This window comes from Syzygium oleosum, unplaced genomic scaffold (genome assembly GCF_021117445.2).
Source record: "Syzygium oleosum isolate NSW1041296 unplaced genomic scaffold, Sole_v2.1 Sole_v2.28, whole genome shotgun sequence".
NCBI lineage: Eukaryota > Viridiplantae > Streptophyta > Magnoliopsida > Myrtales > Myrtaceae > Syzygium > Syzygium oleosum.
This window is the reverse complement of record NW_026607512.1, coordinates 2,771,359-2,787,120: the sequence shown is the minus strand read 5'-3', so window position 1 is coordinate 2,787,120 and position 15,762 is coordinate 2,771,359. Positions and strand designations below refer to the sequence as shown.

Here is a 15,762-nt window from a genome sequence, read left to right as displayed (position 1 = left end):
ATGGCCATGAAAAAGATTGTTTGTTAGAGACAAGAACCAAATAGGAAAAACACCCCTGCCCTAGCGCTCTAGAGTATGAAATTCCTGTCTTAAGCAAGACAAATTTTGAAAATCACCTGAAGTCTCCAAATAGATTCACCTTTTCGATGAGCAAAGCAATATAGGTCTTGAGTACTCGTTTCAGTATTTCTGCCCACCGGGCACTTGCCTTTGCTTTCACGTAATTTGCTTTTCGATGCCCCTGGCTCTTTCTGGAATGATCAATTTTTTTGTTCTTTGTTTTCATTTTCACTCTTATTTTCTCATCCGTTGCACTAGAGACTGTCGAGACCCGATTCGTCATCGTTTATATGATCTAAGGCAAAGATCTTTGCCACCTAGAATTTATGTTGTTACCTTTAGGTGAAAGCCTTTGATCGCCGGAAACACATTTTAAGACGCAATTAGAAATGTCGACATCAAACTTACATCCAGATGTTGTCTTCATTTACTTTTGTAAGACGTATTTTAGGACATGAGAGGTTCTTGTTTCTGGCGTCTTACTTGTACTCATCGCTTCTGTTTAATGTTATGCATTTCCCAGTTGATACATTGCCAAAGAAAAAAGATATTTTGGATATAGCTATATGCCGTATGTGGTAATCAAAATGTTACTTTTTTTTTATCGTCAAAGTAATTCTAGTCTTTATTTTTTTCTCCTTCGATATCTTTAGTAAGTCACTCCAGTCATTTTGTGCTACTCCCCTAGGAAAGTGGCTTCAATATAATTAATGATAAGGGTTAGTACCACGAAAAATTTTAAACTAGTACACCATTAACAAATTTATCCCAAATTAATATTTTGATTACCAAAAGCTTTAGATTGGTACATTTGTGACAATTTTTATCTCAAACTAATTCTTTGACCATCAAAAACCCCAAACTGGTACATTTATGACAAATTTCCGTTAAATTGGATTAATACCACGAAAAACTACAAACTGGTACACATGTGATAAACAGAGGGTAAAATCCTAAACTAGTACACCCGTCAACTACCACGTGACTTTCAACTCAGCAATTTGACGGTAAAATTTAATGGAAACTAACTGAAGGTAAATTTATCACATGTATATTAGTTTGGAGTTTTTGGTGGTCAAAAAATTAGTTTGGGTAAATTTATCAAAAGTGTACTAGTTTTGGGTTTTTCGTGGTATTAATCCTAACGATAAAGGATTTCTAATCATTATATTTACATAATCTTGATCGCATTAGAAAAAAGTAGATTATATTTAACCAAAATTGAATGCATTCCCATGGCAGTCGTGCTGCTACAGTGGCCCACGTGAAAAATTCATCTATGCTTTTGTACTACTAGTAATAAAACTTGTGATTAGATATAGTATTAGACAAAAGTGTGTCCATTTTTTCCCTGCGCCTACGAGCCATTTGTGATTTACAAATGAGTTTGAGTAGTTTTTCATTTTTAAGAAAGCAGGTAAGTTTTGAATTTAAAAAGCAGTTTGTACTATTCTATTTTCAAAGTTTTACAATTTTAGCCTTTGAAAAAGAGTTATTTGATGAGTAAAATAATTTGAAGTGGTGATCCAACGAGAGCTTTCCGTCCAAAGATAATATCGGTAATGCAAAGGCAAACTTGAGTTTTCGACGCTTTACAATTTTAACCTTTGAAAAGGAGTTATTTTGATGAATAGATTAATTCGAAGTGGAAACCCAACGAGAGTTTTCCTTCAAAAGATAATATAGGTAATGCCATGGCAAATTTGAAAAGTTTCTAAAAGCAATGCAGCAGAGACTTTTTGACTTAATGTAAAGAAGATACATGTGAAATGGAGAAATATGTTTTGCATGATTTTGTTGCATGATTGATATGATTTGACTGATAAGTTATATTACGCCCACGTGATATGCACCCCGATCGATTTTGAATTTGAATGTTAAAAATTTCCAAGTGATCAACGTCCCTTTTCAATATGAACAAAAAGCACAAGGGAGTTTGGAAGAATTCTTCCACAGCTATGACTAAAGGCATGATTCTCCCTTGTCTTTTTACTTTCATTAGTCTTTAGACATCCTAATACAGATAAGCTTTCATTTATTTCGCGGAAATAAATGATTCAAAAAATATTTTCCGAAAAATAATTGTTTGTATTGCTTGAAATAATTAGTTAATGAAAAATATTTTCATTACCAATAACAATTTGTGTCTAAATATTTTTGTGGACAATAGAAATATTTCTCATTTTGAGAGCGATATGGGTATGAGGCGCTACGGCACTGAACTAACCCATGCCATACTCCCAGGAAAAGCTCAATCGATCTTCAACAAAAAGGTACCGGAGTTCACACCTATGGTCAATCAATAAGCCCTCTCTTTCCATCCTAAGGGTTGGACCAAGTATCTAAAAACCTTTTCTTTTGATAAACCTGAACAGATGTAGAAGCCTCAACCTCATCAACTCCTTCTTCTAGTGTTGAAGGAAATTACCCAAAAAGTTTTAAACGTATTGCATTTGTACTAATTTAGTCATAAACTTTTCAATTATGCCAATTGAATCCGAAATATTTTGACTATTTGCCAATGTAGTCAATCTGGCCAATTTGGCTGAAAATTGCTGACGTGGATGCTGACCGTTTTATGTGATATGGCCGACGCTAACGTGGACAATTTTTTTAAAAAATTTTAAATTTTTTAATAATTTTTATTTTTTCTTTTTCCTTTCTCCGCTGGCGAGGTCAATCGTCACCGGGACTAGCGATTGGTGGAGGAATAAGGAAAAAAAAAAGATTTTTTTTAAAAAAATTTGTCCACATCAGTGTCGGCTGTACCACGTAGGATGACTGGCGTTCACATTAGTAATTTTCCACCAAAATTGGCCAGATGGATTATATTGACGAATCGTCAAAAGGTTTAGGATTCAATTGACACAATTAAAAGGTTGAAAATTGAATTGGCACAAATTTAATAGATTTAAGACTCTTTTTTGGTAATTTTCCCTCTAGTGATGCTGCTTAAACTCGCTCTCTAGGATCTATGTTTACCCAATAGTTGAGAGATTTTCTACCAATTTTGGTCACTAATATGGTATGAGTGTTTCCGGCTATCGAGGAGGACGGGCGGGGCAATGAGTGTGAGAAATGCAGTTAGGACTATCATATTGGAGCATATCAAGGGTGAGAATGAGAACCAATTGTCATTCTATGTTTCGTTCCTTCCTTTTTCTTTCTATTTTTCGAGGAAAGGGCCCATCCTTGAATATCATCATTGAGCCTGTGAATAGAAAACCGAAGACGTACAACTAGACGTACATAGTTGTTCCAGCTGAAATACTTGGAATAATTCTACCACTTCTACGAGGAGTAGCCTTTTTAGTGCTAGCTGAACATAAAGTAATGACTTTTGTGCAACGTCGAAAGGGTCTGGATGTAGTGGGATCGTTTGGATTGTTACAGTATCTAGCAGATGGTTCAAAATTGATTCTAAAAGAATCTATTTCATCAAGTAGTGCTAATTTTTCCGTTTTTAGAATGGCTCCAATGGCTACATTTATGTTAAGTTTGGTCGCTTGGGCCATTGTACTTTTTTTATTATGGTATGCTATTGTCATATCTAAACATAGGGATATTTATTTGTTTGCCATATCTTCACAGTGGTTTTAAAAAAATCCTCTCTTTTTTTTTTGTAGTTTTAGCTAATGTGATATGAAGATCGAAAATTACTCTTAATTCAGTTTGGTAGAACATGGGTCTCCGAAACCCAATGTCGTAGGTTCATATCATACAAAGTGTGATCCCAATCTTAGTTAGGTTAGTTCGAAAACTACCCTTTTATAATCGAATAGTAATCTTAATTTGACCTACTTTTTTCAAATAATTGATATTTACAAAACAAACGCATCCTAAAACTCTTGGAACTTGTAAAACTGTATTGCCCGTCTAACATAGGAAAAGAGTTCTCCACATTTCACTTTCAAAACGTTTGGAAATGTCACTGTGATTTAAACAACAACCTCTTAAGAAAAAATATATTTTTTTGTCTGTTTCTATCTGGTCATTGCTTCTAGGCCCTCAGTCTAAATAAATTTTTTTTATTCACCCTTTAGTCCTCAAAAAGTGTGTATGAAAGAGAGAACTGCCATCATCTTCCTTGGCTTTGCATAATTAGGCCACCCTCGCACGCCTAAGGAGATATGCCTCAGGCTCGCCAATTCAAACCTTCTTTTGAATTCACGGTGCCTCCCACAGATCTGCCAACCGCACTGCACATCATTAGCTCAATTTTCTGCAGAAAATGACGGGAACGAATGACGGCCAAAATGGAGGTTTTTGTAAAATTTTGTGAAACTACTATAAATTGTTTAAAAATTCAAATTAATAGACGAAGGCGTAGTTTTAATGATTAAATACAACACTCCCTCTCTTGCACGGGCTGAACTTTAACATAAAATTGAAGTGTGGAATTTTATAATAGGAGAGACAAATAAGGGGATTGAAAATATTTAAACTCAAAGTCCCGTGTTCTGATATTATGTAAAATTTTATGGTGCTACCGTCAACGGTTCAAAAAATTCAAACTAATTGATAAATACGTTATTTTAATATTTAAATATTACAGTTTCTCCTGGTTGAAGCTCTTCTCCATATTTTATTTAGGACTATGGATAAACGAAATAACCCTTGATAAATAAATTGCGTACGTTCATTAACTTCATTCATATTTTTATCACTTAGTTATTAACTACAATCAATTGCGAGGAATCAGGAATGTGGCTTGTGCCAAAAAAAAAAAAACACAAACAATGTACGTATAAAAGTTATTTTGAAATCATTGGGTGAACTTGAACTTAAATAGAACGAAATCAAAATATTCATTTCAAACTTTCACATTTAATATGAAGATACCAGATTTAAAATAGGGTTTCGAATTGAAAGAGTTCAAAATAATTAGACTTGGGGAAACGTAAGATGGCAGTTTTAGGACTTGTCTCGATGGTATCAAAGCATGATATTATAACAATTGAGATAAAAAGGCATTAATTTTTTATTAGGGTTTCTAAGCTTTAACAGCTGGGCAGGTTTGAGTTTGACCGAGCGGGTTGACCCGAAAATGGAAGGTATTTTCTTGGCACAGCATTTCCCGGACCGGCTCTTTATTGCTCGCTTTCATCCATGGGAGCGAAATGATGTGTTTTGTCCTTTAAGCAACCGTTCTTTCCTCCGCTCAAATTCAATCTAATCTAATCTAATCTAATTCTAATTCTAATTCTAATTCTAATCTAATTTATTAAAGAAATGTACTACTGAATACATATGGGCAGCATCTGTTTCAACATTCCCTTTTGTGCGGTAGAGTTTTTAGTTAAAATGGTAAACATTGGCGGGTTAAAGTGGTTGGATGTTGCGCATGCGCATCTCACTTTCACAATTTTTAGGAAAAGTGTCAGAAAAGTATTAAACCTATTGCATTGCTGCTAATTTAGTCATAAACCTTTTTTTGGTGCCAACTTGATCTTAAATTTTTTGATATAATGCCAATTAAGTCCTTTAAGTTAATTTTGGTCGGATATTACTGACGTGGACGTTGGCCGACTTATATGGCACCACCGACGCTAATGTGAAATTTTTTTAACTATATTTTTAATATATTTTTATTTTTTCTTGATTTTTTTTCGTTCTTCCTCCTTTTGTTGGTGATGGGCCATCAGCCACCGGGCATGGCCAAGAGTGTTGGCCTCACCTAGGTTAGGGTCAACATTGACCGGCTAGGCGAGGGCGAGCCACGGCGAGGGGAGCCCTTGTTGGGGCTCCCCTCGCCATATCTAGTAAGGCCGACCCTTGCCTAAAAAATAGCAGCCTCGTCGAGGCTCGACCTCGCCCTCGTCGGGGCTCGCCCTTGCCTGATCGGTCGATAGCGATCCTCTCCCAAGCGAGGCCAGCCTGCTTGGCCTTGGCCAGTGGCCGATCACCGGCAAAGGGAGAAAGAAAGGAAAAACAAGAAAAAAATATTATAAAAAATTATCCAAGTCAACGCTGACGGTACTACATAGGTCGGCCGACGTCCATGTCAGCAATATCCGACTATTATTATCCCGAAAGATTGAATTGGCACTAGGTCAATATGTTTAAGACTAAATTGACATAAATGCAATAGGTTTATGACTTTTCTTACACTTTTCCCCGCAATTTTTGGCAATCGCATGGGTATTTTCGTCCTACATCACGCGTTGCATAGAAAACTAGACTAAAAGTGGAGCCTAGAGATAGACTAGTACGTAAGAGGTCATCCGAGATAAACAGATGGGTACTTTTCGTAAAGAAGACCAATTTAGGGAGTTATTTGGACTTGCACTCTTTACGATAAAATATGTTGTGTGGTGCTCGCATCATGTGGAAATGACGAATAAGTAAGGAGAATTTCGAATCGAAATGTATAATTCTATTGATATGCATATAGTGTGGTCAATATGACTAGTTGATCATGCCTTACTAGCCATGTTTTTTCCTTTCATGCATCATAAACTCATCAAACAAACAACAGTTTGGTAAGCTAATAAAACTTCTTATCTGGCCAAAAAGAGAGAGATAGAGAGAAAGCCTCACTTAATGGATTGCTTGGTTTGGCTATTTATCTCGATTTTCTATTTATCACCCTATCATATTGTTAATGTATCTATAGGATATAATGACATTCAATATTGCATTTATAAGGGGGCCCGCTACCTTTCCCTTTTTTTCGTTCGATAATACCAAAGATTCCAATTGGCAAATTAAAGTACGGCTGCCCAAGTCTTGACTTTAAGATAGGGAGAGTACCTCTTTGTAGTAGTAGGTGAAATTATAGCCCTTGGTGGGCTCTCCCTCCCTCTCTCTCTCTCTCTCTCTCTCTCTCTCTCTCTCTCTCTCTCTCTCTCTCTCTCTCAAATTTTGTATTCTATTAATTATTCATGCTTGATGAATGTCGATATTGTAACCTTTTGTTGGCCAAATTTTGTTACATTAATATAGAGATAACGAGAAAATGTTTTTTTTCATTGATTCTATGTTTTAGATGAAAATTTCGTTTTCCATGAGATAGAGCTTCATATACAACCTATTTAATCTATACTAATTTTCAGATATTATTTCGACAATCAACATTTTATTGGAACCCGTTAGCATATCATTGACCAAATAATCGAAAAAAAAATTAAAATTTGCTCTGAAATCATATTGAACCGTACTTAATAGTTGAACAAATCGAAAGTTACCTTTAATTATGTCGGATTAATTTTTTGGCATCATACTATCATCGTGATCATTTAATGACGGAACAAATAAACCACCTTTACACAAAAACAAGGGGTGCCATATTAGGTATATAATAATTAGGTTTTATTTTTCTTTTTAAAATTCTGTTTATAACGGTTGTTTTAGTTATGGAAAGAATGGGGAAAATGTTTCAGAATCACACAAGCTTAACAGGCTAATAGTGCAGTGTTACATAAGTGATATTTTTGTTTGATATACTATTTGCAAAGCTCGTATTACATGACTAAAAGAATAAGTGTTAAAACATTATAAATGAAAATGGTTAATATAACTTTACTCATGTAAGATCATCACAACCGTTCATAGCACTGGTAATCTTCTAGTATGGCATACACATACTACATTGCTCTATAAACAAGTACACAAAGATTACTTACTTTTAAAGTTTGACTTTTTATGAGTTCTGTCCAAATCAAATTTTGACTTTTGTTTAACTCGAAACACTTAAAACCTTTCAAATTGTACTCAAATATTGACCTATAGAATCGTAAATAAAAAGTTTATAATTTTTCAAAACTTGAATAATATTTTTTTTGCAATTTTGGAGGGAAAATTATAACCAAAATTGTGAAATGACTTTTTTTTCGAAGTGAAATGATTGATAAGGTGCAACAACCAGGCCACCATGATTTTTTTTCCATTAAGGTTTTTCTCCCTTTTTCCTTTGTTGCAGGCGAATCAATCGAGAGATTGTTAACTGTAACCGATAGTTTGTTGAATTCGAGTTATGAAAGCATATCAACTCGTGTCATTGCAATCCATCATGTTGTTACAAAATGCTAAAAGTAAATGATGTATTTTAAGTTCATGTTAACTAGAGCCACTTACGTGTTTTCATAGTATACATTGTTATAAACATGTGAATTCGTATAATAAATTGATAACCTAATACATACAACCGAAATAGAAAATATGCAGGTAGATACATCGGCTTTTGATGTATAAATATATCAAAAGATGATTTTAAGTAATTACTCATGTATTCTACCGAGCTTCGCCATCGGGGGTGTATATACGAGTACTTCAACGTTATGCAAAGGTTTTTATACATGATTTTTAAAATATAAGCATGTGTTTTGAATAGCTTTTCAGTAGTTAAACATCAAAAGCAACTCCATAACTCCGCCTTACAAAAGAATCACGGATCACGACTCCAAATCACTTAGATTATATTGTTTGTTTTTCAGTTATTGGAAGTCTTCTTCGGTATCAAATAAAAGTAACTTCTTGAGAAAGTGAAAATAAAATAATAATGTCACGGGTTATAAATATAAGATATCCCAACACATACTTTTGCTTAATTTTTAAACATATCCGATTAATATTCTCTTTCATTGTTGATTCTGGCTTACTAGGTTGCTTGTTATAGTCTTTCCGCATTAATTTAAGCTATTGAAAAAGAGCACTGCATTTTTTAAATGTGCTCAATAAACACCTCAATAGCTGCAATACCTCCAAAGTTGCAATAGCGCATGGTAAATCCGGCTTTAAGATGCCCCGACTTTAAAATATGCATCGCGAAAAATATAATATATCGCGTTTCACAACATAATTACACTTCAACCAAAACCATATCAAACCAGCTTTAAGTAATTTGAGCTGCCTAATCACGGAAATAGAGGGCAAATTTATTTAATAACTTTTAGGGCCCGCTCGAACGTACTCCCGATTCGCGCTTTTCGTTTCATGCCCACTGTAAAATCTTTCGGCTTGTACATTTGGTTTTCTTTTTAAATTTATAACTCTTGGAGGAAAAAAAATCGCACATGGTTTTATCGAATTTCTTATTATTAAATTAATATTCTAAATATTGACGGAAAAGTCTTTTACTTTAAGCGTAAACTAATAGTGCCCTTAATCTTTGATAATAAAGAGGGTTGGTTTTGGTAAAAGTCGCGCTGGACTTTTCGCTCTTCTCAACGCTGATGAGCAGTGTCCAATACTCAACCCAAACGAAAAATAAAAAAAAATAAAAAAAAATAAAAAATAAGAAATAAGAAAGAGATATAAATAAATAAATAAATAAATAGGGATTTTCTGACAATAAATAAATAAATAAATAGGGATTTTCCGTGGTAAATGTCTTTTTCCTCCATTAACGAAGGAGGAAAGTCCCTCACGAAACCACGACGCCCAAAAACAAAAGCCATAAACACTTGCCGTTCTCGCGCCATTCCCACCCCAAAGGAAAAAAACACACGGAGGCTCAGTTCAAATCTCTCCCTCTCTCGCTCGCTCGCTCGACATGGAAGCCGGCAAGGCCGACGCCGCCGCCGCCGCCGCCGCGCGGCCCGGCTCGACCGGCAACGGCTCGTCCGCCGCGGAGGCCGAGCCCCCCCCGCCGCCGCCGCCTCCGCGGGCCGTGGTGGTGCCGGAGGTGATGACGATGGCCGTCAACATGAGCGTGGGGAGGACCCTGCTGCCGCTGCCGTCCGAAGCGGCGCCACCGGCGGGAGCCGTCGGCGTCGGCGGCGAGATCAGCTCGTTCGGGCAGGCGAAGAAGAGAGGGAGGCCGAGGAAGTACGACTCCGAGGGCAACCTGATACTGTCGCCGTCGTCCCCTTCCTTCGGCCTCTCCTCTTCCCCGCCGCGGAGGAGGTACCGCGTCCGGGGTCGCGGCCGTGGGAACGGCAACTGGCAATTTCCGGCATCTTTAGGTGAGCCCCCTTTATTATTATCATTTACATTTTCGTAACTGCACAGTTTTTTTTTTCCATCTTCAGCTCCAAATCTGGGATAATTAAATTGTTTGTGCCGATATTCGACTTCCCAATTTGGTTCTTCATCTCCAAGTCCCTGATGGGTTCATCCCAAAATTTCTACTTCTTCTTTCCCCCCTCGCCAACATCATTTCCGTCTTCGTTTTCTTTCTTGAACGTCGAAGCTTCGCCCGAAATGGGGGAAAGAAACGTCTTAAATGCTTTCAAGGGGCAGTCTCACCTAAAACCCAACTGCATTATCGAGCTCAGGGAAGCTTTGCTTGGTGCGAGAGGTGAAGAGAGGTTTTTGCAATGTTGGGTATGGTGGGTTTTGGTTTGGTTGTGAGGAAGGAGAAGACGGAGACATTGGAAAAAGGGACGGTCTTTGCATTATTCAAATGTGGTTTTGTCCCAAAAAAAAAAACAAAGAATATATTATTCAAAATGTGGTGGTATAAAAGACATGATGAGCTTCCTTTACTTTCAAGCAATGTTGTGGACTTTTTGATCCTCATTGGGGTTAACGTTTCTTTTTAACTTGTCTCTATGTTTGGACTTTATCTTTTAGTTAGGAGGAAAACATAGTTCTTTTTTTCAAAAGTGATTTTGTTTAATTCTGGCCACAACAATTTGAATTGATGTTGTGGTGAAGGAGAGCTATTTGCGAGCACGGCAGGAGGGGACTTCACGCCGCACGTGGTCACCGTCAATACCGGGGAGGTATGCCTTCTCCTTTTTGGGCCTTTACTCTTTCTTTCTTTTTTATCTTTTCATTTATTTATTTTTAGCATTAGAGATTCAAATTCAAACTCTTTAGGAGCTTAGACTTAGGATCGTTTTAAAGTCGAACCAATTTCGTCATGACTTCTTGCGAAGCAAAAAAATTATTGAATAGTTTGATGGGAAATTCGAGCATGAGCCGTAAGTAGACATGGTCATGAGCGTGTCCCACGAACCGGAGGTTTTCAAGACATAATTAGCCGAATAGGCGGCCAAAATGATATAGGGCATGGCTTGAAGTTTCTAGGGGTCTAGGGATTTCTTGCGTACTCTAGAATATTCTTAGGGCCACTAGGAAATTGGATACTTGTATTCAAAAGCATTCTTGTATTAAGGAGGGTAATTGGTAGATGGAGAGTTTGGATCTCCATAGTTAGTTCAAGGGGAGATGTATGATCATAATTTGAGGGGCTCATGTATATATGGCAGTCCCGCCCCCTGATTTTAAATCTAACATCGAACAAAATAAGAGATATAGTTCTTTCCCATAATACTTCTCTCTCTAGAGTTCCTCTCCGTGATTTGGGTAGGTCAAGTGAGCGAGTAAGTGATTGACTTGGGGAAGGCTGAGCTTAGGAGGCTAAAGTGAGGGGTGAATGAGTCATTTGAAGCTTGAGAGCCGCACGACCACAATCTCAAGTGTTAGCCCGTGACAAGTGGTATTAGAGCACGATTGAGAGAGTTGCGGTGCATCCCAAGTGGTTGAGAGAATGTTGGAATCGGATGTTCCCTCTATTGTTTCTACTGATACAAATCCCAAAAGAAAGAGTCTCGTGCCAAGAAACCCAATCGAGGGATATCATCTCCTGATTATTCGAGGAGAATCTTACCAAGGTATTATTGGTTGTGGGCGAATTGAAGGATGGGTTTGAGGATTTGAAGAAGCGACTCAATGAGGTCGAGGAGATGCTCCATGATGAGTTCTTGGCCTCCTTGAATTAAGTTGCCAGCCCATTGCATGAGCAGGAGTGATGCTCTCGAGTCCAATGTGTACATTTGAAAGGAGATAGCGACGGTGAAAGAGGAACTCAAGACTTGCAAGATGGCCATGGCAAGCGGGTGATCACCATGATGCTGAGTACAAGAGTGGACGTTTCGAGGTCGAAGGAGTTTAGGGTGACCGGTCTGCCAAGGAGGTGGACAACTACATATTGGGCATGGAACAACACTTTGATGCCATGGGGATCAAGGATGACGAGACCAATGAACAGATTGCTTCATGCACTTAACTGAGTTGCTATGCTTTGGTGATGACTTAGGTGTGACAATGAGAGTCGGGGAGCCAAGTAGGTCAAATAATGGGCCTCACAATCTTTTGGGGGCAGTTCTTCCCGAAGCTTGCTATCGCTGTTTCACTCAAAAGAGAGACGTTCGTGAGTGTGTGCAGGAGTTTACTGAGCTCTTGTTGGAGATTTTGGGCATGACCAAGCCCGAGGTGCTAATTACTTTAATGGATGTGACCCGCGGAGGGGAAACTGAGAGTTGAGAAGCCGTTGGCCAAGTCGAGAGTAAGGCCACAACCTTTGGAGGGGCTAAGGGTGGAGTTGGAGCGGTCTAAGCCCACTCATGAGGTGAGGGGAAGCCAATTCATGGGTTTTTTGGGAAGTGGGGACTTGTCGAGCAACATGGACTTGGTTGAGCCGAGGGAAGCATCACTTGCGGAGCCAGTTGGGGTTCAAGAGCCGTGCAACCTTGAAGTCAAGAAGCGAAAGACTAAATGGTGGGGGAGACAAAGAAACCACCAACCTTCGAGGGTACTTATGATCCAAAAGAAGGATTTGATCTAGCAAGCAAAAGATTTTGAGTTGAAAGTGCTGAGGGCGTCGCTCAATCGGGTGTGGGAGAAAATTCATGGATTAGAGGTTTTCAAGGTACAAAGGGCAGACGAGGTGGCTGATAAGACTCGATATGCCTTGAAATTTTTAGGGTTCTAAGGTTTTATTGGATAGTCTGGAATGTTTTTGGGGGTATTATGAGAATTATATACTTATATTCTAAAGCATTCTTGTATTAGAAGGGGTTGGTAATGGATGGGAAAGATTGGATCTCCCTTGTTAGATCATGAGGAGATCTATGATCGTAAATTGAGGACCTATGCCAGGTGAACGAGTGAGTGATTGACTAGGGAAAGTCTAAGCTTAGGTGAATTTGGTAAGGGGTGAACGAGTCATTTGAAGCGTAAGTGTCGCATGGTCTCGATCTCAAGTGTCCGTATGTGACACGTGGCAATCCTCGTCCAGTCCCACATGGGCAAAATATGCCCGAGGGCCAATTCGAACGTGTTGAGAAACAGATTATTTAATATGAAGCTCGGCTCACCCACCTAGCCCATTAGTACATGCTACATTTTTGTTGATCATGTCTAGGTAATGAGTTAATTACACCAGCTTGAGGGCTCGACTTAGTCTAGATCTAGACCCTTCCAATGATCATCTCAAAGTATATATAACCCAATATTTAAGTTTAACCAAGCAAGTATTTATCAGTTTTTTTCTTTTTTGACGGGATCATGGGCAATGTTTTTTTTATTTATAAAATGGGTCAGAATAATATTCTTTCGAAATCTATGCAGACACCCAATTAATACTAGTACTATTCATTTTTCAAAATACTATCGCCGCTTATCTATTATTATATAATTAAGTACGTTAATAATGAATGAAATTCAATATGAATTTGCAGGACGTAGCAGGGAAAATAATGACATTTGCGCAAGGAGGGGCACGAGGAATATGCGTGCTCTCTGCCAATGGAGCCGTTTCCAACGTCACCATTCGACAACCCGGTTCTTCTGGTGGCCTTTTGACATACGAGGTATGTCTTCGTTTGTTCCATACTCCTGCTCATAGTATTGTCTGTGCAAACTTTTTGTTTTTTCTTCTTTAACACTGTCCTTTTCTAGGAATTTTTCAGAAAGTAGCGATTTACTGACGAACATGTGCCTCCACGCACGCGAACGAAATTGGAAACTATTTGTTATTGATCTATATGAATGCATGCTGTCATGTCCAAGAAGTTTGGGGTTACTTGCGGAAAGTGTTTTTGCCTCTTCATCAGGATTTGACTTTTGTTTCTAATATTTATTAGTGTGGATATTATATGCTTGCAGGGGAGATTTGAGATACTGTCATTATCGGGGTCGTTCACGTTCACCGACTGTGGAGGAGTTAAGAGCCGGACCGGTGGTTTGAGCGTCTCGTTGGCTGGTCCAGATGGTCGGGTCATAGGTGGTGGAATGGCTGGTTTGTTGGTGGCCGCAAGTCCCATTCAGGTAAGAGCTTACCCTTTTCGTTCTCTCCCTTGCTGTCTTTCTTTCTTTCAATTCTTTTCTTTTTTGTGGGTATGACAGGAATATAACCGAGTCTCTTTAACAAATTCGTTGACTGCTATGGATATATGCATGGTATTCTCGTTTTGCATACGGGGCATCTGTGTTGCTGAAACAAGTTGCTTTCTCGTGAGTGACTTGAGTTTAACTTCATGAACATTGAGTTCGAGTTGGCTTTAACACGTTCCGAGCGTCAATTCAAGTCGAATTCAAGGGTCCCCACTAGTTGATTCTAACTTAGCAAGCCAATACTGGTGCTGTCATCTGATGAACTGACTTAAGAGGGATTAATCACATGGATCTCTCTCATTTGAGTAGTATATAGCACGTTAGGCAGTTAATTTTGTGCTTTAAAGACGAGAGGCAAAACCTGCCGCATCTGCAATGTGATGATACTTGTCAGGGATTAATCTTCCATAATAAGATCGGCAGTTCAAATTGTTTTTTTTTGGGCCCTTTTTTTCAGGTTGTGATTGGAAGCTTCACGCCAAATGGTTACAAGCCTCATAAAAGAAAGTACACTCGCAGACAAGGAATTGCACCAGCTCCCACAGCCATGGGCAGACCGGATGCCGTCCAAGGGGCCGCCCCGATTTCGCAACTGAAACCCGATCATGCGGAGATTTCCTTTGCCCAAGCAGAACCAGATTGTAAAACAGACGAATTCGAACCGATCGAGATTCCAAACACCGATACGCCGGACACGGAGGAGGAGTGGGACGATCCCGAGCCCGCGCTCACGCCTGATCAGGGGCCTTATCCTGACATCAATGTGTCCGTTCCCGGTGACTGATGAGTCTCTCTAACTCTCAGAGTTCTTAGGCTTTTTTATTCGGATCTGATCGGATCAGATCGGATCAAATCTATTTGAGGTCTTTACAGGCTGCTGACAAAATGACTGGACAAATTAGAGAGAACTAACTTTGTTTATGGCTTCCTTTTCCGTGTTTATGAACGACCTTGTAGGAAATGCTTTTCTTTGTCGATCAGTCAACGTTGTGGAATTTGCTCTCTTTACATTGTTCTTTTTTTGGTCTGACTTGGGTTGATAAATAAATCTATCTATCCAATAAAAGGGTCAACCCCAGTCAGTCATGACCGAGAAATCTTGGATCAGCAAATTTCATTTCTCAAACAGTAAATTTTTAAAGGCAATCACATGTTTTGTAGCTAAATATGAAAATTGGAGGAAAAAAAAATTTGATTCTATAGATGGCTATATATGCTTCTAAGTCTCATGATTATTTTTAGAAAAATCAAATGAATTACATGATAATTTACTTAGAGTCTTCTTTTTTTATCCTCTTAAAGTAATGCACCGAAGCAAGCACAATGAGAATAAATGAAGTAGGAGATAATATTTTCAATTTGACATTAATCTTAAATTAGCGATGGTGATTTGCCTTATATATCTTCAACTAGTCTTTCAATCACTAATTTGCCTGCCTAAAGAATTTTCTCTACATTCTTCATAATCAGAGAAACCATTTCAGAAACTGAAAAGTATAATCTTGGAATATTTGTTCTTAGCTCTTATCTTCTTCTCTCCAAACTCTCTCACACTTATTTTACATTTATTGGGAACGGTGCAATTTTCTATCAGTTCAACCTTTCAGAAAGACGGGACAGGAATTTTTTTCTCATACC

General features: G+C 38.3%; 1 protein-coding gene across 2 annotated transcripts; it reads left to right on the top strand.

Moving 5' to 3' along the window:
- The first annotated feature begins 9,421 nt into the window (after positions 1-9,421).
- On the top strand, positions 9,422-15,128 carry LOC115675222 (AT-hook motif nuclear-localized protein 7-like). 2 transcript variants are annotated; one of them, XM_056303554.1, is made up of 5 exons: positions 9,422-9,965; positions 10,663-10,727; positions 13,470-13,601; positions 13,897-14,058; positions 14,582-15,128. In XM_056303554.1, exons 1-5 carry the CDS (start codon positions 9,554-9,556, stop codon positions 14,906-14,908), a joined length of 1,098 nt encoding a protein of 365 aa, XP_056159529.1. In that variant the 5' UTR covers positions 9,422-9,553; the 3' UTR covers positions 14,909-15,128. The 2 variants fall into 2 exon arrangements, with proteins under 2 accessions (XP_056159529.1, XP_030453674.2); XM_030597814.2 differs by having other exon boundaries at positions 9,424-9,965; positions 10,660-10,727.
- Positions 15,129-15,762: the final 634 nt, after the last annotated feature.

What these genes read in the sequence shown, in the direction of transcription:
- LOC115675222 (XM_030597814.2), top strand. Translation starts at nt 9,554, where the DNA reads ATGGAAGCCGGCAAGGCCGACGCCGCCGCCGCCGCCGCCGCGCGGCCC. An exon ending in GCAATTTCCGGCATCTTTAG is followed by an intron (nt 9,966 to 10,659) that starts GTGAGCCCCCTT and finishes GTTGTGGTGAAG; the next exon opens with GAGAGCTATTTGCGAGCACG. An exon ending in TCACCGTCAATACCGGGGAG is followed by an intron (nt 10,728 to 13,469) that starts GTATGCCTTCTC and finishes ATGAATTTGCAG; the next exon opens with GACGTAGCAGGGAAAATAAT.